The 27,325-nt window shown below is 41.7% G+C and overlaps 2 protein-coding genes across 4 annotated transcripts in view; both read left to right on the top strand.

The window, feature by feature from the left end:
• The window catches only part of neurl1b (neuralized E3 ubiquitin protein ligase 1B), a 36,398-nt gene extending 33,117 nt beyond the window's left edge, over positions 1-3,281 (top strand). For all 3 annotated transcript variants that reach the window (XM_061834995.1, XM_061834996.1, XM_061834997.1), the window contains exons 5-6: positions 575-700; positions 2,528-3,281. In XM_061834995.1, coding sequence (XP_061690979.1) covers positions 575-700; positions 2,528-2,775 — 374 coding nt within the window. In that variant the 3' untranslated portion in view covers positions 2,776-3,281. The remainder of the gene's footprint in view (positions 1-574; positions 701-2,527) is intronic.
• Positions 3,282-8,321: 5,040 nt separating this feature from the next.
• Positions 8,322-26,327, top strand: mtnr1c (melatonin receptor 1C). Its single transcript, XM_061834998.1, has 2 exons — positions 8,322-8,514; positions 25,345-26,327. Exons 1-2 carry the CDS (start codon positions 8,322-8,324, stop codon positions 26,208-26,210), a joined length of 1,059 nt encoding a protein of 352 aa, XP_061690982.1. The 3' UTR covers positions 26,211-26,327.
• Positions 26,328-27,325: the final 998 nt, after the last annotated feature.

The following is a 27,325-nucleotide window of genomic DNA, read 5'->3' on the forward strand; positions in this document are numbered from 1 at the left end:
TAGCAAAACACCAAACAGCCATGTGGACAAGCAAACATTGCAAAGGCAAAATTTGTTGTTGGGGGCAGAAAACTCGGAGGATTACTGAGAGAATAACGAGGCAGGAAGGTCAGGGGCAGACAGGGTTGGCAACGGAAGATTAATCCACAAAAAAAAGTCCCCAATGAGGACAAAGACAAAAACTGTACGCCACAAGTCAATTGTCTGCACACAGTTTCTCCTTCCATAGCATGAGAAAGTGTATCCAAACATTTGACAGGCTTCAAAAGATTACCTATCCTTTCACTTCACACTCACTCATTTGTGGCTCACCAATCTCAGTTTTTTAATGAGCTCATCTTTGTGTCCCAGTCCCACAACTCCCCCTATAAATTCCCATCTTCTCGGACCCATAATTTGAGATCCAACATCATGAGCATCATAGAAAAGAAAAAAAAAAAAAAAAACATTATAACTGAGGCGTAAAATGAGCAATCCAAGCAGTTCAAGCACAGCGTGCATCAAAGGAAAAACACACTTTCTACTCAGTGTCCACGCATATCTTTTCATCAGCATCTTTATCTTTATGACCCAGGAACGCTGCAGCCCAGTCCTCCTTCCACATCCCCAGGCAATTCCCAGAGCAGTAGTCCAGAAGACAGTGATTCAGATCTGGCCTTCAGCGTTAACAGATCCTCCTCTGCGTCTGAATCCTCTTTAGGTGAGAAAAAAACACTTGCATACGCGGCGGTCGATTGCTGTGTACGAAGGTGGCGCAGCTAAAGTGGGTTACACACATGGCAGTTTTTAGCATCCCATCTACTTTTAAAATGTGAGGATACACAGGATAAGGAATACACCACAGCACACCAGTACACCGCATACATGACGTCTCCACCGACAATCGTTATTCTCCTCCAAGATGGACTCGTTCCATTTTACATCCCAACTACGGAATCTGATCTCAATGTTGACCACACACAAAAGGACTTGCGATTGTCCACATAGAACAGATATTTTTACGTTTGTTGGTCCTCACCATTTTCCCGACAGATCGGAGAAAAACAGTAACTCTTAGCACATCTCCACATCACAAGGTAATTGGTAAACATAACTTTTCAGAGACATCTGACATTTGGTCTTTTATGGATTCATCAGAGGAGAGGAAAAATTATCAAATTAGGCCTGGTTGTCGGTGTGTGTATGGATGCTTGCCAAAACTCCCCCTTGGGAAGAAATCCTGAACAGACCTGAAACGGTGTGGTGTGGCCTTTTGTCTCGACCCAGTCGGGCCAGTACAAGAGGAAAGAGACAGCGTAAAAGAGCAACAGAGTGAGAGAGAGAGAGAGAGAGAGAGAGAGAGAGAGAGAGAAAGAGAGAGAGACTTTTTGGCTTGCACCTCTACAGGCGTGTGCACCTCATATTACTGGGAGGGGGAATGAAGAGGTTTGTGTCATGGGGGGTGTGTGAACTGAGAACCAAGAGCAAGTTAGTACTGCCAATGTGTAGAAATTCAATAAGGAAGCACGCTAAGACATGGAAGGAAAAATGCAGAGAAAGAGAAAGAAACAAGAAACAAGTGCAGCCGATCATGCCACATGAAACAGGTTATAGGAAATGTGAGGACAATGACATAAAATGACACAACTGTCCATTAATGTCTGTTTAATGGGAGCTCCTGCAGCAATAAACGTCCGACACTCGGGACAGTAACACACGGAAATAACAGGTGGATGGTTAGCCTTTAAGACCGTAAAGTCTGACTTAAATAGTAACTCCTCTAAAAAGGTAGAAGGCCACATCCGTGCTCTCTTTTTTGGGTATTGGCTGTTAGGTTGGAGTCCGAGTGTTATGTGTAATGGTGTTAAAAATAATGTTACTAATAAAAGACTAAATCAATAAAAAGTGTTACATTTTCAGATAAAGTGTTTAACTTAAAAATAATGGAACAAAATTTAGATATGACTTCATATTTTGATCCTATGGGTAAAAGCAAAATCACACATCGGCAGAAGGGTTTTTCAGAATTTTGAAGTCAACTTTGGGGGTGCATATTCTTCATTGATATGCACTGTACACGAGAAATTATGGTATGTCTTTTGATAAATTACAGTATTTGTAAACATTTGCTTTCAGCTGTTTGTAAAAGAGTTAAAAAAAAAAACAAATCTCATTTTGATTGACTATTAAAAGCAGGAAAAACAACTTGAGAGATGTAAATACAACAAACTCAGGTCAATACAGACATGCACTGAGGAGGTTCAATGTCTATAAATGATGAGTTCAGCCCCCTTCGAGTGAGAGAAATGCAGTAAAATGGTTAGTTACTGATGAGCGTACCATGTTGAGGCTAATCGCCCAGAAGCAAGATTAGACTTTGAAAGTACATAACGCTAAGTGACTAAGACACTCATGCACAAATAACTCATTGACTAATGTATTTACTTTTGGGAGGGAAAGTACCTAGTGGGTATAACTAATGACTTTTTGAAAATAATGTGCCCAACAATGTTCCTCCCACCCACAATTCCTCTCCCCTTCCACGCAGTGACGGCTCCCAGCTCCCCTCTGAGCCCCCCCGTCTCTCGCTGCCTGGCTGGCTCAGAGTGGCCCTCCTGCGAAAAGAACGGGGAGTGCACCATTTGCTTCGACCAAGAAGTGGACACGGTCATCTACACGTGCGGCCACATGTGCCTGTGCAACGACTGCGGACTGAAGCTCAAGAGGCAGATCAACGCCTGCTGCCCGATTTGCAGGAGGCCCATCAAAGATGTGATCAAAACATATCGGCCGTGAAGACGCGTTGCCTTGTCTCCTTTTCTCGGGCATTGGCCATTAGCGGACGGACATTTGTGCCTGTGGGACTTTCTATGCTAATCATCTCTGGAACGCCAACAAAGGCTTCGCTCTCTGATTATCATTTTATCAAATAGACTGCATACAGTATATGAGCGCCTTTAATTTTGGTAAAGAACGTCGCGACAAATGATGTGCCGCTCTTCTTTAATCATCATCAAGTCGAAGGTTGTTGTTGTAAACCTTTTTATGCTTCAGCTGGAAAATGTGGCTAACTTTCAGTGCCTTAGATTATTAATTGGTCTCATTTTAAATGATTAACTGACAATCAAGGCCATATATTTTTTTTGTGTACAATAAAGTTGGTGATTGAGAAATAGAGCTTAAGCAATAAAAGGAGCGAGAACGTGAACAGCAAATAAAATCATGTGTACGGAGAGGTTGTTGTGAATGAAAAGTCTGGTTTTACACGTTGAGACAAATAAAAGAGAGTTAATAGTGGTCAATGTTAAGTGATTGATTTTGAATACATCATTTATTTCAAATGTGTGTGGAAGTGAGATGAAAAGAAAAAAACAGACATTAAACAAAGATTAAATATAAATGAAGTTATATCATACATAATTGAAATAGAGTACGGCGGCAAGGTGGATTAGCTGGTAAAGCGTTGGCCTCACAGTTTTGAGGTCCCGGGTTCAATCCCGGACCCACCTGTGTGTAGTTTGCATGTTCTCCCCGTGCCTGCGGGCACTCTGGTTTCCTCCCACATTCCAAAAACATGCAACATTAATTGGACACTCTAAATTGCCCCTAGGTGTGATTGTGAGTGCGGCTGTTTGTCTGCATGTGTCCTGCGATTGGCTGGAGACCAGTTTGGGGTGTACCCTGCCTCCTGCCCGATGACAGCTGGGATAGGATCCAGCACTCCCCGCGACCCTCGTGAGGATGAGCGACAAAGAAAATGGATGGATGGATGGATAGAAAAAGAGTACTACACACAACTGCGAATCACTTATCAAACAAGTAACTAAACAGCAGCAAATTAAAAAAATAGCAACATTAAGCTACTGGAAAAGGTAGGTACTAGTCGGGGATAATAGCCTTACCTAATTTGACGAATCACTTCATTTGTATGGATAAAAAAAACAATTCCTACCCTCGTAATAACTGAAATGTAAAATGGGGCTAGTATATATACCATCGCCCTCCCTTTCATATATAAGTTTGGAGGTGATCAAGGGATGACAAGGAACATCCACCTTTTTTGTGCTTGTGAAAAAAGCATAGTGCGGTGCTGCATGCTGTGCAGGGAAAAGAGCAGCTTGCAGAGTGATTAATAATTGTCAGAGACGGCCCTGTCTGTGAATTAAAGATGACCGTAAGAGTTGGATGAAGAGCACAAATGGAAGAATACAGTTGCGTGACTACTTTCCTCAAGCTTTTAGCTGCAAGCAGGTAAAAAGAATCAAGTGTTTTGGCCTCACACTCATGCTTAATGTTCCAGTATTGCTATGATAATTGTTTGTTTTCTTCTGCTTAACCTGTACTTTCTACTTTCTAATAGTATACACTTAAAGTGGGTACAGTAAAAAACAATATGTGTCTCTGAGTTCTTTCTGTTAGACTATGCTCCATTTTCTTATTATTATCAGAGCAGAAGTAGTAGAGGATCCATCAAGGATGTAATTTTATCCACCAGGATTTCATACAAAATAGTAAGGAGATAAATAAAATACTGCAAGAGTCTATACAATACTTGACATCAAGTACAGTTTTGGTTCCAGTATCCCTCAAAGTGGTCACACTCACCCTGCATTCATTTTGTACAGCGTTCTAAGGGCATCGAATCAATCACAACTGGACTGCTGTTTGTCTTAGAAGACATTTCACCTCCCATCTGAGCAGGAGTCATCAGCTCATGCGCTTATCTAGGCTGCACTAGCTAGTGCTTGTGTGGAAAACGCAAATATTTATCCTCCAATTTAGAGGCACGTCCCCCACCCCATGTGGACGTGGTATCATTCTTTTACAATGCAAAAAATAATAATAACAAATAAACAAGAGGCACGGTGAATCAGCTGGTAAAGCGTTGGCCTCACAGTTCTGAGGACCTGTGTTCGGTCCCGGCCCCGCCTGTGTGGAGTTTCCAAGTTCTCCCAAAAAGATGCAACATTAATTGGACACTCTAAGTTGCCCCTAGGTGTGATTGTGAGTGTGGCTGTTTATCTCCATGTGCCCTGCGATTGGTTGGCAACCAGTTCAGGTTGTACCATGCCTCCTGCTGGTTGACAGCTGGGATAGGCTCCAGCACTCACCGTGACCCTTGTGAGGATAAGCAGCTAAGATAATGGATGGATGGAAATAAATGAGAGACAGCCGATAACTCCCCTGGTCTTTGTTAGTCCCCCAGAGTCTGGACAGACAAGGATGCATATTGTGAACTATATAATAATAAGAAATTTGAAAAATGCATAGATAATGTTTTTGCATTGAAAATGATCAATTAATTGTGCAGATGAATATGAAATAATGTGAATTATACACAGTATGCATGAAGGCAGACAGCAGACTAAATCTTCCCTAGGAGGACTGTGATTCGTGTGAATTAATGCTTTTGTCAAGGATTATGCAGGAACATTGTTTTTTTTTCCCCCCTTAAATGTTTGTAAAGTCATGTTTTTCAGATCAAGAAAGCTTTGATGGTCCCCGACCCACCAAAATAAAAAGCCATGACCTCAATAACTGCATCGTGAGGCTCTGTCCTTGTTTGATGGTCTTAAGATCCATGAAATCTTGGTGTTCTGATCAACAGTGTTGCCTTTTGATTTGGTTGGTGTGTGATCAATGGGTCTGTGCTGCCGTCTCTGGCTTTAAGCTTTTCAAAATAAAGCAAGCACGCACTCTCATCTCTCCTTCTTTCCGGGACATAAGTAGAACAGAAGAAGTCTGTCATTCTTTCAAAGACACAAATTAATACAAATTACGACAATTTAATTGCATGACTACCATACTGTGTTTCCCCCCCACCTTTGCTGTTCTTATCAGTCTTCCCATTTTATACCCATTTGCCCAAATTGAGCTCTTCGCCAAACAGATTCCCTCGACTACCGTTGGAGATGAAGATGCTCCTTTCAAATGGTTTAGTGGTGATGGTTCGAAGAGAACGAGTGACTTGTTGCTACTTGTAAACAGATAGAAGCAAAGTAGTTGCATCAATGTAACGCCATTGGCCTCAACTGGCTTTCTAAAGGGTGAGGTGTCACTCAACATTCTAGAACTACATGACTTTAACTAAATACCGTAATTTCCTGCCTATAAGCCAGGGCTTTTTTCACGTGCTTTCAACCTGCTGTTTATGCCGTGATGCGGCTAATTTGTGCATTTTTTTACAACGGCCGCAAGGGGGCACTCGAGCGGAAAAGGTAAGAGTGAGACCGGTGAAATATATGTACCAAGAAAGTGACTTTTACCGGTCTGGCCCTGTTAGTGCTGCGCTAGTGCGTTACTGCCGTCTCTCGGTGATTTTTACCGGTATGTTTTCTTTTGAACCGGCCCTGTTAGTGTGGTGCTCGCGTTAGCCCGGCGCTAACGTTAGCGTTAAACTCTCTGTGTGCCGTCTTTCTTTGTAAATATCTCGTGTTTTAATGTGGTTTTCAATATGGGCACTTGCGGCATTTACACAGCTGCGGCGTATGTACCAAATGGTATATCCTTTACAAATGTACTGGGTGAGGCTTATAACCCGGTGCACTCTGTAGTCCGGGAATTACGGTAAATAGATTTTTGGGGCCAGGCCCAAGAAGTCACCCCATGACATTTTGAAACATTTTCACAAGCCATTGTTTAATTCACTGGTCCAGCTTGTTAACAATATTCTTCTCTGTGGTGTTTCAGATTTACAAGACATTTTTCGAATTACTTTAGTAGGACTTTTATATATGAGAAATCCTTACAGGGTACGTGCTGCAGCTTTAACCACCGAATTTACAGCTAACTTCAAGTAAGGAGTCTTTTTTAGTCTTCAATCTGCTTCATTAATACATTTAATACGCAGCATCTCAGTATGACGTTTTTTTGTGTGTTTTATTTTTTTTGCACCACATTCATCCAGTGAAACCAACAGTTCATTCAAACACTGATGGAGCAAATGGGTCAACATATACATATACATATATATATACACACACACCATTGAACCTCTATGCGTAATTCTGTTTAATGACTGACTGAGAGGAAAGGGAATGGTTTGGCTTTCATTTATTTCGACGTTAATGAACAATACTGTCATATAGGCCCCCTTTCGTTATCCTTTTGAGTCTGCATGGCAGAATAACAAAACCTTCTCAAAGATATCTCTTTGAATTAATTCTGCAAGTAGTCTCTTAGAATTAATGTGGTGCTTATGATTCCTCTACTTGAGGAGTCACAAACAAAGGATCCCGGTGACTTCTAGTATGAGGACTTTCTTTCAAACTCATATTTTAGAACATTTGTTATCAATGTATAATGAAAATAGAGGCAACTTTCTCCCGGACAAAAGTTTTTTCTGATTATTATGAATAGGCATCCTCATACCACAGCTTTCTGTTTTTGCAACTTTCTGTTTCTGTTAACTGTCATTTCAAGCTAAAAGGACAACAAATAAAAATAAATCTGAACTCAAAATAAGGGCCGAGGGTACTGTGAGTACCATTTATCGACAGGATCCATGATAATTATTCTTCTGCCTCACGCCAAAACTCGTTCAGTAACTTCTTTTATGATAAAATTTTTGTCCACGGTCTTAGTGTTTCTAAGCTCTTCGAAATAAACCTACAGTGTGAGTGAGTGTTTTTGGCACCTCTGGAAAAGGAAGATTTTTGAATAGCTCCTGCATAAATCTCTTATTGCTGCTTAATTAAAGTTTGTGCAAGAGGTCATGAATTTGGTGCATTCACGCAGGATTAAATAGTTGAAACAGTTTTCGGGCAATGTTTCATTAAGGCGGGGGGGGAGATTGTAAGAATCCCCTGTGGACGCACGAGGGCGCCATTTCCCGGTGTCATGTTGAGATCAATAACCTCGAAATGTGCATAAACCACATACTTTAAACGCGTCTTGATCAGTGGGATAGGGGCAAGGGGTGGGGTGGCTCGGTGGGCCCGTCAGAGCGCACGGCGAGCCACACACGCGCGCACTTGAAATGAAAGGCGCTCACAAGTCGTCCGCCTCGAGAGCGTCAACGCAAGTGCAGCAGAAAAAGCCAAAACGGAGTGAGTTTGGCATCCTTCCATTACGCACGAAAACGGCACCGAGGAATGGACTCAGGAGGAGCATCCGGACCCCTCTGACTTCGTTCATCAACTTATTTCCTCGAATGGCGTCAAATTTTCACGATTGCTGCAGCGCCAACAGCAGACACGTCGGAGCGTTCTTTTGGTTTCGGACCACCAGGAAGTTGCAGACTCCTTTTGGTTAAGCCTTCTTTTTTGTTTTTACATTTAAAATTGACCCCACTCAAAAGAGGGAGGAACACTTCCACCATGGTCGCCGTACCCTGAGGGGAGATGGATTTGGAGGCAAGGGGGCTGAACGGCTCCACTTGTTTGTCCCGGAATGAAAGCGGCACGGGACTGAGCGCCTCCGCCGGAGTGTCCACTGCGCTGGCCAGCGTGCTGATATTCACCATCGTGGTCGACATTCTGGGCAACGTACTCGTCATCCTGTCAGTGTACAGGAATAAAAAGCTTAGGAATGCAGGTGAGACAGTGAGGTAGTGAGCTCATGTAAAAAAAAAAAAAAAAAAAAAAAAAGGCCACATTGGAAATTCATTTTTCACTGTAGTGTTGTATTTGTGCATGCGTAACGGATGCCAACTGGCACTGAACTGGCCGGGTGGCCACCGTAAACCATGCCTTACATAATCCGTACACAATTCAGAATCTTCTTGGAGGACACACACACACACACGCACACGCACTCGCACACACGCACTCGCACACAGACAGATACTTCTTGAACCCCTAAATTATGATTTGGAGACCCGAATACAGATGTCATGTGGGATACATGACCCTTGATTGCTTGAATGTCATGACTATGTTCGTTCATCCATTTTCTCCACCACTTATCCTCACAAGGGTCATGGGAGTACTGGAGCGTATCACAGCTATCTTCAGGCAGGAGGCAGGGTACACCCTGAACTAGTTGCCACCCAATCGCAGGGCACCTGGAGACAGACAACAGTCGCACTCACAGTCCCACCTGGGGGCAATTTAGAGTTTTCAATTACAGTAATGCTTGTTTTGGGGATGTGGGAGGAAACTGGAGTGCTTGGAGAAAACCCACGCAGGCACAGGGAGAACATGCAAACTCCACACAAGGAGGGCCGGGATTGAACCAGTGTTCACAGAACTGCGATGCCAACGCTCACTGTGCTGGCCTGCATTTTATATAATAGCCTCAAGAGTAAGTACATTCTCCGTCATGGTTCTTTAAGAAGTCTATTTCAGATTTTGCCCACCACGCCGCCTACTATGTTTATTTATAAGAATAAATTTTGTGATTGGCAGCAGGTTTGCGGTTAAGGGTTTGAATTTCCGCTCCAGTTTTTTCATGTGAGGTTTGGATGGATGGTCTCCTCATTCTTGAGTGGGGTATCTCCGTGTACTCCGCTTTGCTTCGACATTCCAAAAAAATATTGTATATTAGATTTGGTGAAGGCTTTGTATTGTCCTTATGTGTGAAAGGTTGTGTTTGCTATACCGTATGTGCCCTGTGATTGTCTGGCGACTAGTCCAGGGTGTAACCCAGCTTTTGCACAAAGTCAGCTATGATAGGCTCCAGCGGGCCTGAGGATAACTGCTATTAAAAAAGTTGGATAGAAATTAGTTACCAAACTCCAGAAGACCACTTCTGGGAAATGTTGTAATTGTCCACAGCTATGATTTCCTAGTTCTTAAAATTAATACTCGCTATGATGAGTAGTATAAAAGATGGATGGATGTTAAATTTGCCACTGAAATAGACACAATGGCTAATGGAATCCTTTAGAAATATGAACAATCTTATATCATAACAGGTTAGTTACTCATTTACAGCTAAAATCAAGATGATGTCTGGTGCTGTATATTATTGTTATCCACAACCAAATTCAAGATTACTATTTTAATACATTTTTGACGTAAATACAATGCATATCAAGTCGGATAGATTCTCATTTATTCATTCATTCGTTGTCCAAGCCGCTTATCCTTACAAGGGTCGTGGTAGTGCTGGAACCTATCCCAGCTATCAACTGGCAGGTGACGGGGTAAATACAATCTTAACTGGTTGCCAGGCAATCGATTCTCTCTCTTTTTTTTTTTGAACATTTAGTATTAGTTTTGTGTCATGCGAACCCTTTTTGAACTTTGCCCAGCGTTTTAGAAATTTTACATAATGTCTTCTTTTTTTATCTGTCTTGAACCATTTTAGCCATTCTTTTTGTTTTTTAATTTTTATTTCATTCTGTTTTATTTTTATACCAAATGCTATTGTGAAGGCATTGCTTTTCCTATATTTTAATAAAAAAAAGTATTCATTTGAAAAAAAGATATTTCGTGATTTATGTATAACACTTTAGTAGACCCGTAGTTCTTTTAAAGTGCTCAATAAATAAAATAAAGTTACACATACAATAATCATCATCATCCGGTTAGGTTATAAATACAGACTGTGGTGCATTTGTAGATGAAATCCAGAATTTTTGGTGGTATATGTAGTAGTTGTCTATTTCCTGTTGGTACTTGAGCCATGCATTCCAAGTTACAGTACTTTTACGATAACTTGTCACAGTGCAATACATTTGTGACTGTGGCCCAAGGGATTTGGTTTTTGGACTGGAGAGGTCACAGGTTCCAATCTCAGTGTTCTATACAATCAGAATTTTGGGACCAGTTATCAGAAGAAAGCTAGTCTAGATGCTTTCCAGTACACGTGTAGATGAAACCACACTAGAAAGAGCTGTCCAATAACACCAGAGACAAAATTGTACAACTCCATATGGCTGGAAAGGGCTACGGAGAAATTGCCAAGCAGCTTGGTGACAAAAGGTCCACAGTTGGAGCAATCATTAAAAAATGGAAGAAACTAAACAGGACGGTCAATCTCAATCGGAGTGGAGCCCAATGCAAGATATCACCTCGTGGGGTCTCATTGATCCTTGAGGCAAAGGTGAGAAATCAGCTCAGGACTACACGACAGGACTTGGTCAATGACCTGAAAAGAGCTTGGACCACCGTTTCCAAGGTGACTTGGTAATACACTAAGACGTCATGGTTTGAAATCATGCATGGCACAGAAGGTTCCCCTGCTTAAACCAGCACATGTCAAGGCCCGTCTTAAGTTAGCCAATAACCATTTGGATGATGCAGAGGAGTCACGGGAGAATGTTTTGTGTTCAGATGAAACCAAAATGGAACTTTTTGGTCATAATTCCAATAAACTTGTTTGGAGGAAGACGAATGATGAGTTCCATCCCAAGAACACCATCCCTACTGTGAAGCATGGAGCTGGTAGCATCATGCTTTGGGGTATCTTTCCGCACATGGGACAGGACAACTGCACTGTATTAAGGAAAGGATGACTGCGGCCATGTATTGTGAGATTTTGGGGAGCAACCTCTTTCCCTCAGTCAGAGAACTGAAGATGGGTCATGGCTGGGTCTTTCAACATGACAATGACCCAAAGCACAGAGCCAGGAAAACCAAGGAGTCACCCCGTAAGAAGGATATCAAGGTTCTGGCGTGGCCTCGCCAGTCTCCAGAGCTAAACCCAATAGAAAATCTTTGGAGGGAGCTGAAACTCCGTGTTTCTCAGCGACAGCCCAGAAACCTGTCTGATCTAGAGATGATCTGTGTGGAGGAGTGGGCCAAAATCCCTCCTGCAGTGTGTGCAAACCTGGTGAACAACTCAAGGAAACGGTTGACTTCTGTAATTGCAAATAAAGGCTACTGTGCCAAATATTAACATTGGTTTTCTCAGGTGTTCAAATACTTATTTGCAGCTGTATCACACAAATAAATCATTACAAACTCATACATTGTGATTTTTTGATTTTTCTTTTTAGATTATCTCTCTCAGAGTGGACATGCACCTACAATGAATATTTCAGACTCCTGCATGATTTCTGAGTGGGAGAAATTGCAAAATAACAGGGTGTTCAAATACTTATTTTCTTCACTGTATATAACTTTATTAATACCTATAATACAAACATAAGTGAAATGGTTTACGTTGCCCACACAAAATGTTTGACACTCAATGAGTCCAGATGAAATTGCTCCTATTGTTGATATCACAAGTTGACACTGGCAGTTTGAGTTCCACAGCATCCACAGTATCAGCTACACTAAATGCTCAGAGTACACAGCTCAGTTGCACCTAAATCCTCTTAAAAAAAAAAAAACCACATGACTTAAAAGCCACAGGCAAGCCTGTGCATGACAAGGTTTTATCTAAAGTTAGTCCCCATAGGTGTGTCGACGGCCTTGCCTGTCTTGGGTCTCATCTCTCCATAAATAACACCCCCTTCCCTCCATTTGGCTTTATCCTTGATCCAGCATCTCTGATAAATCACATCCCCTTCCCTGTGTGGGGCCCCGTAGTGCTTCATGAGCTGCCAAGGTGAGGGAGTGTCGTATCACCACATATCATCATACCATGTCGTACACATGAAGGGTTCCAGGGGCAGCGTGAAGGTGAGCAAGATGTTTATTAGCGTCACTTTCATGCTGTTTTTCTTACCTTTGAGAAAATGCCGTCCCACCTAGGCCCCCTCTGTCTATTTCAGTTTCATCTGGCCACAAAATCCTGCCGTGATGCCTTTTGGATATCAGTTGTGGGAAGATTCAATTCTGAGGCATTCAAAGACAGCTGGATGGAAGACCCGTTAGAACATCTGCCTAACAGTTCTCAGGACCGTGGTTCAAATCCCAGCCTCCCCTGTGTGGGTTTGCATGTTGTTTCCATGGGGGTGGGTTTGCTCGGGGTAATCCAATTTCCTCCCACTATCCCACGGCATGGCAGCTTGATTGAAGATTAAATTGCCCGTAGGTGTGAATGTGAGTGCGAATGGTTGTTTATATGTGCCCTAAAATTGGCTGGCAACCAGTTCAGGGTGTACCTCACCTCCCATCCAAATACAGGTGGGATAGGCTCCAGCGCACCCTGTGGCCCTCGTGAGGATAAGCGTTATGGAAAATGGACAGATGAAAGACATTTTTAATAAGTTATCGTCTTCTTAGTGATGGCCATAGTAGAATGACAACAGTGGAACAAACAAAAATTCATTTCCATCAACAGCCATCGTAAAAACAAAGCATCCATCTGTGGCTGTGATTTATTACGGTAGTTTACAGGAAGCCGTTATTTCAGATCATTTTATTTACTTCACATTTACAGTGTCGGATACCCCAGATTTCTTCCGCTTTTGCTGTGGGGTGAATTAACCGGATAGCTTTAGTACCATGACAAGATGAAGCACAGTAGAACTTTCATAAAATATGAGATACAAATTAAGTAGTGGTGTCTTGAGATATGACTAATTTGTTCCGTCACAACACTCATATCGCAAATCATTTTTTTCCTTTGAAATGCTATGAATCCATTCAACCTGCTCCACCCCCCCCAAAAAAAAATCACTCAAATAGCATTATACTGTATAAAAACAAATGAAATTTGCTCTCCAAATCACCTCCAAACTCCAGCTCAAAACACAAAATGTACTGTGCTTCATTGTTTCATGGTGTCTATTGGCAGTTAGCAACCTCCCCATGAGTACCCCCATCAATGAATGTCCTCCCACTGCAAGGAAATGAATGTCAATTGATGATGGCCAGATGTTGTGAAGTTTGCTGCTGCCATCTACTAGCGGGATCTCTGAAGCGGATTCATCACATTTTTGCACATAAGAAAACAAATGGACAGCTGATATTATGTTTGACATAATCTATTGCACTGAATTGTTTTAAAGTTAGATTTCAAAGTCAGTTTAACCGAACTTTATTTCTGAACAAATGTTTCCGTCCTTTGTGAGACCAGCCTTGTAACTCCGTCGATTCTTCAGAGAACATAATTAAGCTAAAGTCAAGACAGTGTTCTGTCTCTCAAATATAATTAGATGTGTACCTAATGGGCCGAAGGAGAATGAAAGATTCATAACTAGCAGAATTATGCATGATATAAAAATTTTGTCGTCCTTCAAAAAAGAAAACGTGAACAAAATCTGCATTACCTCTAATTTAATGAAATCACTCAATTGGGCTTGTTTGTTAATTATTTAGAAGCACTGACTCTGGATGATTGACAGTTGTCATTAGATTAAAGGTTCTGTTTTATATCAGGGGTCTCAAACTAGCGGCCTGCGGGCCACTTGCGCCCCTAAGACAATATTTTGTGGCCCCAGCCTAAATATGAAAGTTTAATGTTCGTGCAGTCCTCAAGTTTTATATGAATGGCACTTTTACATTGTTGTGTGTGGCGCTGACAAACCTACCAATAATGGTAGGTTATATGGCTCTCGGGGGTGGGGGTGGGTTTACATCAGGAAAACTGAGTTTGAGACCCTTCTTTTATATGCTGTGGTCTTACTTTTAAGACCATCGTGCCGGATGCTTTATCACAGAGCCATTATGTTCGCATGTAGCTACTCACAATTTGCACTGTACTTCGTCATAATGGAACACACTTCTGTCTGCGTTTATTATTCTTAAACTGTCAACGTTTTTACTGCTCTGATCGTGATGCATAGTGATCCGATACGGGAGACCTACAACACACCCGACATCTACCAGTGCTGGCTCTTTCGTCATGCCTGCAAACATCTTTTTAAAAATTTCCACAGCAGTAGCAGCGCCACTTCACTTCTTCTGCATTCAGCAGTTTTTCCCTCATATTTTAGGGGGTAGTTTCTGCTCTAGAGTGAAAAGAAATAACTTGCATACCACACAAGTAAAACAAAAGCTTTGGCCAATTATCATAATCTGTCCCTCCTGTAGTTATGTTACTTAGCTGTACTAATATTTTCACAATCACATTCTTTTATTATTTTTTTTTGTCCCAAACCAGTGGATGAAAGAACATTGACCAGCTATCTTAACTGTCAATTTAGCATACCTGCCTTTAAGAGTTTTGTAGTGACGGATGAAGTTCAACGTTGTCGTTTTTGTGTCTTTAATGTGCGATTTGCAAAACATGCAGATGTCTTTTCTCTCTTGATCAACAACATATTCCTTGAATCCAAACTGTAATATCTTTGGCGCTCCTTCCATCATTGCTCATGCAGGTGGTTACGTAACACTGGCAAGTGCACAACAGTGCAGACTGTGTTGGCAGGTAGATGCGAATGACATGACAAAAACATTTCTTACTTGCTTATAAAAGCTCTGTCGCTATTAAAATGCTGATCTACAACTCTAAAAATGAAACTTGTCAAGCCATGTAGTTCAATTTAAAGTCAAGTCGGGTCTTTGGCAAGCAAGAGGCAAGTCATAAAACTGGCAACTTAAGTTGAGTCATTTGACTCGAGTCCCCCAAGTTGCCAAGACACCGCTGCATTTTGTCCTCTTCAAAAGTGTTAAAAAATTGTTTATCACACCAAAGTGTCACCAAATTAAAAGCCTGGAATTCTCTGTTTGAAGAATCTGATTGTTTTTGTGAATTGGTCCCACCAACAAATGTTATAAAATTGGAAAGTCTGTTCAGTTCTCATTTGTAAAAACAAGCACTTGTGGAATAACTAGCACAAAAGAGGAAGTGTGCTGCTCTGGTGTAAGATTTGCCAACTCCTTGCAGTTCATGCCAAACAACTTTATCTGTTGTTGCAAATAACATTGGACAGTTTTTTTTTTTTTTTTTGAAGACTTAAAATCTTATAAGTAACAATGGAAATTTTACAAATGAATCTTTTGGCAATCACGGGGGTGTGGTAAAACCTTACGCAGCTACTATATATAGCTCGGCATTCCATCCTCATGCTGGTCGGCCACACGTCGCTGCGGGTTGGCAGTCAACTCCCCAAGCAGAAGTCATTACAAGTCAGCCAACGTGTTTATGTTGTTGCCTCCAACACAATCAGCACGGCCGAGCTGAGCGCTTACTCGTCTTTGGAAGGCTGCACTTTTCTTTCAACTCCCAAATTTCCAAGGCAGTCCTTGATAAACAGTGAGAGTGTATGCGGACATTTTAAGGCTCAAGTTCAGTCCCAGACTGTGGAGAGACTGTGGGATTACCGCAGATTGCAATCTCAATCTGTCTCTGCATTGACACGCTATTGCCTTTCATGATGACAAGCCTCATTTTTTTCTAAACAGGTTGTTGACATTAGCAGACAACATTTGATACGAGTACATACGATGTATAGAGTTCTGCTGCACATTCCCCAAATATATACTCCTTACCATGGGTGAGCTGGACCCTATCCCAGCTGACCTCTGAACCTTGAACTGATCCCAGCCAATCACAATGCACAAATGCACAAATATCGACACTTAACAATTTAGTCTTCAATTAAATAAAGCCAAATATCCGGAAAAAACCCAAACAAGCTCGTGGGTTTTTATGTTTTTTGCTTACTTATTATGTTCAGATGTAATTCAAAGGTTATGTAATGAAAATACTAGGCCTTTTGTACCTTGTCATCCTTGTGAAAATTGTCAATTCTTGTGAGCAAATCAATGACTAAGAGTCTCTGGTCCCACAATGATGCTAATGAGCGCACGGTATGATGGGTCAGAGAGTGCTTGGAATAAATGAGCTTTTACAGTTTCAAATACATTACATAAGCACATGTGGCTGTATTCCTGTGCCAAAAGCTAGTTGGCAAGACGTATTGCACCAAGGTGAACAAAAATCTCACAGTTGGCTGGCCTCAGATAAAAAGTGCCGTGGGTAAAAAGCCCTGTTGCAAAGTCTTTTATGGATGTGGACGCGCCGTGGACACGGCATCCTTTGTCGATAGCCCCAAACAATTTGGACTGACTGATGAGAGCAGTCACAGGCGTTTACAGTATTCTCATATAGTCGGCACATGTGAAAGTGTCAATAAATCAAAAGGTAGCAAGAGAGATGTCGGGATAGATAACCTAATTCATCCTCCAAGGGAATTCACTCCTGAGGGTATATCCCAAGCTATGTTTCATTTAATTTCCCTTCTTTGTCTGAAGTGAATGTAATGTGTAGCAGTACCAGTGTTCTGTTCTTAACAAGACATTTATATCATTGTTTTCTGATATGAATGTTTAATTCTACTAAGTTCCTTCAAGGAAAACAAAGTCTGCAAAAAACTGAACAAGTTCTCTTTCATGTTTACCTCATCCCTTTAAGGGGCGGCTGGTCTGATACTGCAGTCACAGTACAATGGAGATTGTTTAGCACTTTGTCACCTCATAACAACAACGGGTGAGGAACTGGGCTGCAAGGAATGACTTTTAGTTTATTAATTTAGTTTATTAGTTTCAATTAGTTTAATTGAAGGCTAATGCATCTGAGTTTGAACGGTTGTTTGCATTATGCTGTATCGCAGTATCAAGATGGTGACATACAAAAATGTGTTTGGCTACAGGACCAAAGTGGCTATAGCAGAACTGGAGTTAGGATGTGAGGAGTTTGGTGGTGGTGCAGGTCATGTTGAGTATTGGGGGTTTGGTGGTTTGGCGCTGTCTTCTTCGAAGGCACTTAGGTCATGCACTAAAAGGAAGGAGCCACCTTGATAGCAACTTTCATCCACACCACACTTTTCAGATTGCTCCTTTATGAAGTTCATCAGTTCATCATCTTGCATCATTTTACAGGCAGATCTGCCCCATCAAATATGGCCGGCTGGGCGGATTTATGCAAGACTGCAATGATGAGTCAGTACACTCAGACCAAAATTTACATACAGGTCTAAGGCACTAACATTCTGAGTTTTTTTTTAATGATATAGTTTTGAGTTTCAGTCCTTGTATTTTACAATATTAATCATCATATTCATCTTTACTTCTTGTTCTGGAATGGAGTGATGTAAAGTGCGGAATTAATAGTCTGCATTGATCAAATGACCTGATCTACAGTTAAATACATAAAATAAGTGGAATTTATGATGAGTATCATGAGAAAGTAGCTATATAGCCATAGAATAAGATATTTGCGACACGTATTTAGGTGTGTATGTTTGATGAGGCGGCACTGTGGCTCAGATGGAAACCGTTGGCCTCACAGTTCTGAGGTCTCAATCCCAGACCCACCTGTGTGGAGTTTGCATGTTCTCTCCATGCCTGCGTGGGTTTTCTCCGGGCACTCTGGTTTCCTTCCACATCCCAAAAACATGCAACATTAATTGGACACTCTAAATTGCCCCTAGGTATGGTTGTGAGTGGTGCTCTTTGTCTCGATGTGCCCTGCGGTTGGCTGGCGACCCGTTCTGGGTGTACACTGCCTGTTGACGGCTGGGATAGGCTGCAGCACACCCCATAACCCTTGTGATGATAAGCAGCAAAAAAATGGATGGATGGATCTTTTTATGTATTCATTTATGCACAATTCATTCTAAATTTATGATTACATTTTCTGTATATAGAATAATTCGGAATTTGTGATTATGTTATAACTCTGCAATGTGTAATTCCTCTTTGCGATGTTAAATTTCTTTTGTCAGACAATTTGTGCCGCAATTTTACAGGGCTCTGTGTCCTCTCGTTTGTCCTTTTGTTTTCCCTGATAGCTTTGTGATGCAGTCCACTCGATGTAGCTAGAAACCCAAAAGAGTTACAACACTACACTGGACCGTGTTTTTGTGCGGCACAGGGTGGTGGAATCTTAACTGTTTTTTGTGTGATGATGAAAGTCATCCAGTTTATTGGGTAGAGTGCATAGATTTGGGAGGTGAATCAAGGGGAGTGTTATTCAGAATCTTCCCTCCAGAGCTTGACTTGTACGCGATTCGCTTCTCCCCTGTGGTGTTGCCTCCATGCGCAGTTGATCACAGCCACTGCAATGGTGAGTAACTCAGAGAAAAAAAAAATTGTAAAAGTTGGGTAAAGTAAATCCAGAGTACACTCCCTAACGTCTTAGCAAGTCTTCCCTTGTGTCAGTAAGTCACGTAATGTCTCCAAAGATGAACGAAAAACACAAAAACATTGAAAGAACAGGAGCGCTTGTTACCAAGGCAACCACACGATTCAGCACCATGGGTGAGATTTCTAAGAGAAAATACTAAAATAACTACTTTCAATCTAATAACAGTATATTAAATGTGTATTTTTTCCCAATTTGTTTTTTTTGTGGCGGCCCCTCAAGCAACAGCACCCTTAGCGGCAACCCGGCGCTGCTCCAAAGTGACAGGGCATAGCGGGCACAATGACACTGTGGCACCGCCAACAGGATGGTAAGACTACCTCGTTCCAGTGGGGTTAAAGGAACTAAAAATACGCTCACAAAAAGCGCTCAGAGATAGGCAGACGGAGCAGATGGTGGAAAGAACGACGTGCTTGAACCTCCATGTCAGGCACTGTGCTTCATGTCAATCTGGGCACGGATGTTTTGTTTTTTCAAGTCATCCAATACAACTTGCTTGCTGTTGTCACAAATAAATCCTGAAAACCGTGGTGTCCTTGAGGGGGTGGGGGCGGGGGGGTTAATTGAGTCATTGGACCGAATGAGTCAAACCAGGCCGAGCGTCTTAAATTGACAGGATGGCTCCTAAGAGAATATCTCTTAGGATGCTACATTAAATAAAGCATGTCGTAATTTCCGAGAAACTAAACACAGGATGACATATTATTTATTTCTAATGTGGTAAGTATGGAGAATGTTAGAATAATGATGTTAAATTACAACAGAAATGATAATGACAATTGCATTACACTTCATTCTCTTTCCATCCACACACTGTAAGTGGTAGTGTGTGTATTGATTCGACCCGAGTTAACACACAACTGTAATAACTTCATTCTAAAGAAGCAACAAATTTCCATTTTCATGCCTTGGACCCACGCCTACAATTTGTCAATATGTCAAACATTATTTGGAAAAGAGTATTTCTAAGCAGCAAAAGAAAATGGATGGATGGATGAATATTTCTAACTGGTGGAACAGTGGACAGCGAGTAAGCACATCTGCCTCATAGTTCTGAAGGCACGGGTTCAAATTCCAGCCTTCCCTGCATGGAGTTTGGTGTCCTCCCCATCCCTGTGTGTTTTTTTTCTTTTGGTTTTATCCCAAAAATATGCATGGTAGATTAATTGAAGACTCAAAATTGCCCGTATGTCTGAATGTGAGTGTGCATTTTTATTCGTTTTGATATGCCCTGATTGGCTGGCGACCAGTTTTTGGGTAAATGTTTCATTTTATTAATTTTCAATTTCTTTATTTTTAATATAATTTAACTAGATATTACAAAATGCTCCAGAAAGACAGAAAGACTCATCCAGAGTTAATTGTTTGCTCACTAAAATGACTTAGATCTCGCCAATTAGAACTGTATGCAGTAGTTTTGAGCAACTTTATAGGGATACAATATTGCCCCCAAAATTGTGCACATCATCAGCTGCTCTAAATTTCTGCTATAACAGCAGAAATAATGTTATTAAAATGTTGGGATCTTTTGTTTCCAACAGAGTTCAATTTCTATGGCAACGATGCAAGTCAGAACACATGGTAGTCCATCACTAACGCAGTAGCAAGTTAATGTTTGTATGATTCTAAGTGTTGTAAGCCAGAAATATCCATCCATCCATTTTCTGATCCTCACAAGGGTCGCGGGAGTGCCGGAGCCTATCCCAGCTGTCATCGGGCAGGAGGCAGATTACACCCTGAACTGGTTGCCACAAGGCACATAGACACAAACAGCCGCACTCACAATCACATCTCGGGGCAATTTAGAGCGGTCAATTCATGTTGTATGCTTTTGTAATGTAGGAGGAGACCAAAGTGCCAGAGAAAATCCATGCAGGCACAGCGAGAACATCCAAATTCCACATAGGCAAGGCGGGGATCGAACCCTAGACCTCAGAACAATGAGGCCAATGCTTTCCAGCTGCTCTACTGTGCCACTGGCCATAAATATGAAATGCTCAAATGAAAAACAGTAATGGGGCTTTTTGTGGTGTGTGACTATGTAACTACGAAGTCTGAGGACCCCACACATCAGTGCTGCTTCTCTTGAATCTTTTTGTAGAAGTTTACCAATTTTGACTGGACCCAAAATGACATCATGCATCATAATATGCTGCAAAATAAACTAAATGTCACTGGTGATGAAATAGGTTCGCATAACTGACTTTAGTGCAGCAAGCATAAGTCCATATTCTTACTCAATGCACTCTGGATGCAATAAATGAAATTCAGCCATATTAAATGAGTGCTCCTTGGTGTGAGGTGAGAGCTGAGGGCCGAATATCAAACCAGAGCAACTGGAGATCCAAGTGCACCCATCCAACTTTTCTCTCGGTGCATTTATTCCCCACTTCCCCCACCTGCCCCGTGCAGTGTTGCTTTATTTTCGTCGTGTCTGTGTTTTGGCAGTGTTGTAGCAATGACACAATGTGCATTAAATATTCCGACATATGGAATCTATTTTTATGCCCGTATGCAAGCTTCTAGGCGAGATGGGAGCGAACGAGTCAAGTTATATTTCTGAAAGTCTTGCAGACCTTTTGTACACAGCTGACAACCATCTCGTGCAAATATATGGCTCGCTGCTGTTTGTTACGTTCCTGAATGTCTGCAGATATATGATTTGCATCCCTGCTGAACGCAGCCAACTTCTTCAAGATGGGAAGAGAAATATTTGACTTAAATGTAGCGGGATTAAGATGCGTGTGTAAACTATGTGGGAATTCGATTTGTGAATGATTGACAGCTGACCAAAGAATAGGGGACAGATTTAACGCTTGGACATGTCCATAGCTCTCTATATCTGAGAGGGTTAGGCTAAGGGTTGATTTTTCATTATTTTGAAGCCTGATTTTGCAGTGAAGAAAATAAGTATTTGAACACCCTGCTATATTGCAAGTTCTCCCACTTAGAAATCATGGAGGGGTCTGGAATTTTCATCGTAGGTGAATGTCCACTGTGAGAGAGACAATCTAAAAAGAAAAATCTAGAAATAACAATGTATGATTTTTTTAACTATTTATTTGTGTGATACAGCTGCAAATAGGTATTTGAACACCTGTCTAACAGCTAGAATTCTGACCCTCAAATACCTGTTCGTCCGCCTTTAAAAGTCCACCTCCACTCCATGTATTATCCTGAATCAGATGCACCTGTGTGGGGTCGTTAGCTGCACAAAGACACCTGTCCACCGCATACAATCAATAAGACTCAAACCTGTTACATGGCCAACACCAACGAGCTGTCCAAAGACACCGGAGACAAAATTATACAATTCCACACGGCTGGAAAGGGCTACCGAGAAATTGCCAAGGAGCTTGGTGAAAAAAGGTTCACAGTTGGAGCAATCATTAGAAAATGGAAGAAGCTAAACATGATGATCAATCTCAATTGGAGTGGAGCCCCATGCAAGATATCACATTGTGGGGTCTCAATGATGCTTAGAAAGATGAGGAATCATCCCAAGACTACACGACAGGACTTGGTCAATGACCAGAAAAGAGCTGCGACCACCGTTTCCAAGGTGACTGTTGGTAATACACTAAGACGGCATGGTTTGAAATCATGTATGGCATGGAAGGTTCCCCTGCTTAAACCAGCACATGTCAAGGCCTGTCTTAAGTTTGCCAGTGATCATTTGGATGATACAGAGGAGTCACAGGAGAAAGTTTTGGGGTCAGATGAGACCAAAATGGAACTTTTTGGTCATAATTCCACTAACCGTGTTTGGAGGAAGATGAATGATGAGTTCCATCCCAAGAACACTATCCCTACTGTGAAGCATGGGGGTGGTAGCATCATGCTTTTGGGGGGTGGGGGTTCTGCACATGGGACAGGAGGCCTGCACTGTTTTAAGGAGAGGATGACCACAGGCATGTATTGTGAGATTTTGGGGAACAACCTCTTTTCCTCAGTCAGAGCATTGAAGATGGGTCATGGCTGGGTCTTTCAACATGACAATGACCCGAAGCACACAGCCAGGAAAACCAAGGAGTATGAAGCATATCAAGGTACTGGCGTGGCCTAGCCAGTCTCCAGACCTAAACTCGATAGAAAATCTTTGGAGGGAGCTAAATGCCGTGTTTCTCAGCGACAGCCCAGAAACCTGTCCGATCTAGAGAAGTTCTGTGTGGAGGAGTGGGCCAAAATCCCTCCTGCAGTGTGTACAAACCTGGTGAATAACTACAGGAAACATTTGACCTCTGTATTTCCAAACAAAGGCTACTGTACCAAATATTAATTTTCTCGGGTGTTCAAATACTCATTTGCAGCTTTATCACACAAATAATCATTACAAACATTAATACATTGTGATTTCTGGATTTTTCTTTTTAGATTTTCTCTCTCACACTGGACACACACTTATGATGCAAATTTCAGAGTCCTCAATGATTTCTAAGTGGGAGAACATGAAATGAGGCTACTCATTTTCTTCACTGCATATGCTTTTTTTTTTAATCATTTAATTTGGCATTGTTGTTAACAATGGTTTTCTGTGGTGTGTCGAATCTAAAAGACATATATTCTAACTTTACATGGACACTCCGTTCGGAGAGCACATCAGGTTATTGCTATTTAAAGTTGCTCAGATTTTATGTGATTACACGAAATAGCATCCATCCATTGATCTTGTGTACCGCTTATCCTGACGAGGATCACGGGCGTGCTGGCTCTTTAGGCGAGAGGCTGGGTCATCCCTGAAGTGGTGGGCAGCCAATCAAAGTATAATGCAAGACAGTTAAAAAAAACTCCACTTCTATTTTTATATCAGCACTAGTATGAACACAACGAGAAGGGCTGGTATATCAGTCTGTTGTTGTGACAATGACAGAGACACCATTTCTTTTTACCTTTTCTTGTCAATATGATGATGATAATGATGAGGATTACGAAGATGTTGCAGGTTGAAATACTACATATGCCTGTCGTCTTTTCAACAAAAGTGATGGAGATGATGTAGAAATAAATAGCCACTATCCTCCAGCTGTTTTAGTCCTTACCTCATCCTCTTGACAATAAAGAGGAGAGATTGCCAGAGTTCAGGCTGTAGCCCAGCCCACCCAGACAGTGCAGACAGAAAACGTTGCTTTGCAGCATGTCAGGCAGAATTCAAAGCCCTGCATAAGGACAAATGCGCACAACGAGTTGAGCGTCACAAACACAAACTGACAGCTGAGAGCTGAGTTGAGAAGTAAGAACAAATCGGTTTATTTCAACAAGGGTGTGGCCCATCTGTGGAAAAGACAAATGTTTTCATTACATCAGTATCAGCTCGGTGCAACGACTGAGAACAGTGTCATAGCTACCTGGTTCAAAAGAAAGAAGAAGGCACACAAACTTTAAAGCATCCGCCACATTAAATGTGTCAGTTCTGCTTGTACGCTAATTGCTCATTCAGGACAGACATATCGAATGGAAAAACAAAAACTGACAGGGAGAGAGAATAATGTGCTTTTCCTGGTTGCCTAGGTGATTGGTGCCCCGCCATTATTTTGTACATGAAAATGAAAATGCCAGTGAGTGGGTTAATAAAGTACATACATCAAACTAAAAATAGATTAATAAAGGGGGATGGGAACCTCACAGGCATTGTCCAGAATCACACACTATCTCTGGTAAACCCTGTTTTCCAATTGCTTTTGTCTGATTTAATAAAACATGTTTCATTAACATTTCAACCTAATGGGATCACTTAATTTATTCAACATCTGATTGAGATTGTAATCAAAATACAAGGATAGTGACATATTCATTGTTGAAAAAAAGAGAGGCTAATGATAATGCTTGTCCGAAAGCACCCAAGTACTGCAGTTTCAATTTGGACTCCATTGCATGACCTCTTTTATCTGATACAGTTTGTAATCTGAAACATTACAATATGATTTATATTTTATATTCCTGGCCTAGCCACAGCTGCACTGAAACAACGTCAGATGTCATTTTGTGATGTTCGCCTCTGAGACGATCAAGTGTCATGCAACCTCCAGCTTTGATCTCTGGAGGATAGGATGATGGATAATGCAGAATACAACACTAAAACCACAATCCATGTTTGTGTGTTATTTTTTGCGGTTAAGTATTTTAATGCAATTTCTTTACAAATAGATATTTTAGGCCTATGTGAATTGTGAAAACATGAGCAATCTAGATTAAAAACGACTGTCTTCAATTTGTAATTATTGGACGTACAGCTGCGTGACAAGTGAAACCGTTCAAATCAAAATTTGCCTCACAGGTCTGAGTACCCGGGCTCAATCCCGGCTCCGCCTGTGAGGAGTTTGGAGTCGAAGCCACCATAGTTTTAGGCCTTTCCTGAGACAAAACAAGCCTCAGAGAACAAAATAGACTTGTATGAGAGGAAGTCACAGTTTGAAGTAATCGGGCGCCGTCTGCTGTGGTTATTTTTGTTCTTTTTTTTTTTTTTTTTTTTTTTTTTACGATGCTCTCTTTCTCCAGGCAACATCTTTGTGGTAAGTCTGTCGGTTGCTGACCTGGTGGTGGCGCTGTACCCCTACCCTTTGGTCCTGACAGCCATCTATCACGAAAACTGGACCATGGGGGACCTGCACTGCCAGGCGAGCGGGTTCATCATGGGAATCAGCGTCATCGGCTCCATCTTCAACATCACAGCGATTGCCATCAACCGCTACTGCTACATCTGCCACAGCCTGCAATATGACCGCATGTTCACCCTAAGGAAAACCTGCTGCTACCTGGGCCTGACCTGGGCTTTCACCGCAATCGCCACCGTGCCCAACTTCTTTGTGGGTTCGTTGCAGTATGATCCTCGCATCTACTCCTGCACCTTTGCCCAGACCGTTAGCTCGTACTACACCATCTCAGTGGTGGTCATCCACTTCCTGATCCCGCTGCTGGTGGTGTCCTACTGCTACTTGAGGATATGGGTGCGGGTGATCCAAGTGAAACACCGGGTGAAACCGGAGCAAGGCGCCAAACTAAGACCAAGCGACGTGAGAAACTTCCTTACTATGTTTATGGTTTTTGTGTTGTTTGCCGTGTGCTGGGCACCATTAAATCTCATAGGCTTGGCAGTGGCAATAAACCCAGTAAAAGTTGCGCCCAACATACCCCAATGGCTCTTTGTCACCAGCTACTTCATGGCGTACTTCAACAGCTGCCTCAACGCCATAATTTATGGACTATTGAACCAAAACTTTAGAAAAGAGTACAAGACAATTCTCCTTGCTCTGTGTGTGCCCCGTTTGCTCCTGGTGGAAAACTCCAGATGTGCCACCGAGGGCCTAAAGAGTAAACCCTCAGCTGCCGTAACGAACAATAACATAGCAGAGATAAATGTATAGCAGAAAGTCGTCCTGGGGAAAACCAGGAATCTTGTGTTCACTCTGTGCCTGTGTATCATTTCCAAGTAGTCACTACATCCATTTTCTGAGGCATTTACCCTGTTCATGGTCACAGCACCCAAGCAAAAGGCAGAGTCCACCATGGACTGCATTGTTGTGACTGTATTAACAGAATGTTTGTGATCCGAGGATTGAGTGGGAAATGTAATACAATTTGCACCATCCTTTTTTTCCACAGTGGAAACCAATGAATTGAAACATAGAGCAAGTCTCGCTCTATTTACCATTATTCACACACACACACACACACACACACACAGACTCACACACACACACGCACAAAGAGCCTCACTTCTGCTGGCGGATCACCCAAAGTCTGGAATACAATAAATCTTTTTGGGTTTTTCAAATCTCAACCCCGCATGTCCACATCACATGTGGTATTGAGTCACTGCATTTTTTTTTTTCAGTTGGATCCATTATGAGCATGTCAACAAGTGAAAAAAAAAAAGAAAAAAAAAGAAAACAAGTGTGTTTTCTATTGCACTGTGCTTTGATCTTTAGAGACACTTAAATGATAAATAAGGATCACTTTTGTTCAGTGAAAGGCTTTCTCCAGCCTATGTGGGATTCAAACTGAAGCCTTTTCATTCAACAAGGAGCTCATATCCCAAGGAGTATAGACTTACTTGGAATTTAGTGTACTCACATTAAAAGCGCAATCTGGCATTACGGAATCTCGTACTGATGTATTAGTTCATCTTCTATGCATCTAAATGTGGAATGCAAGCCTCTTTTTCACTGAGAATGTAGATTTCATTACTTGTAACTATGACGCTATTGGACTGTTGTGCCTCGGATCCATCATAAAAATGCACGTTTTGTTATGAGTGTCATTTCTCAAATTCGATTTTAACACTGACCTTATTTAAATGGTTAAAAATGAAATTTCTCAGGGTTTTGCCTGAAACACACTAAAGAAAGGAAAGAGCAGATGTTTAAACAAAGCAAACATTCATGGTTATTAAAAGTCAAGCACAGTGGCATGATATGCATCAGGGAGCCAGTAGCGTGATTGCATGATAATACATAATTTCCCAAGAATCTTATCTCAG

Source organism: Syngnathoides biaculeatus, chromosome 11 (assembly GCF_019802595.1).
Source record: "Syngnathoides biaculeatus isolate LvHL_M chromosome 11, ASM1980259v1, whole genome shotgun sequence".
Taxonomy (NCBI): domain Eukaryota; kingdom Metazoa; phylum Chordata; class Actinopteri; order Syngnathiformes; family Syngnathidae; genus Syngnathoides; species Syngnathoides biaculeatus.

What these genes read in the sequence shown, in the direction of transcription:
- mtnr1c (XM_061834998.1), top strand. Translation starts at nt 8,322, where the DNA reads ATGGATTTGGAGGCAAGGGGGCTGAACGGCTCCACTTGTTTGTCCCGG. An exon ending in TAAAAAGCTTAGGAATGCAG is followed by an intron (nt 8,515 to 25,344) that starts GTGAGACAGTGA and finishes CTCTTTCTCCAG; the next exon opens with GCAACATCTTTGTGGTAAGT.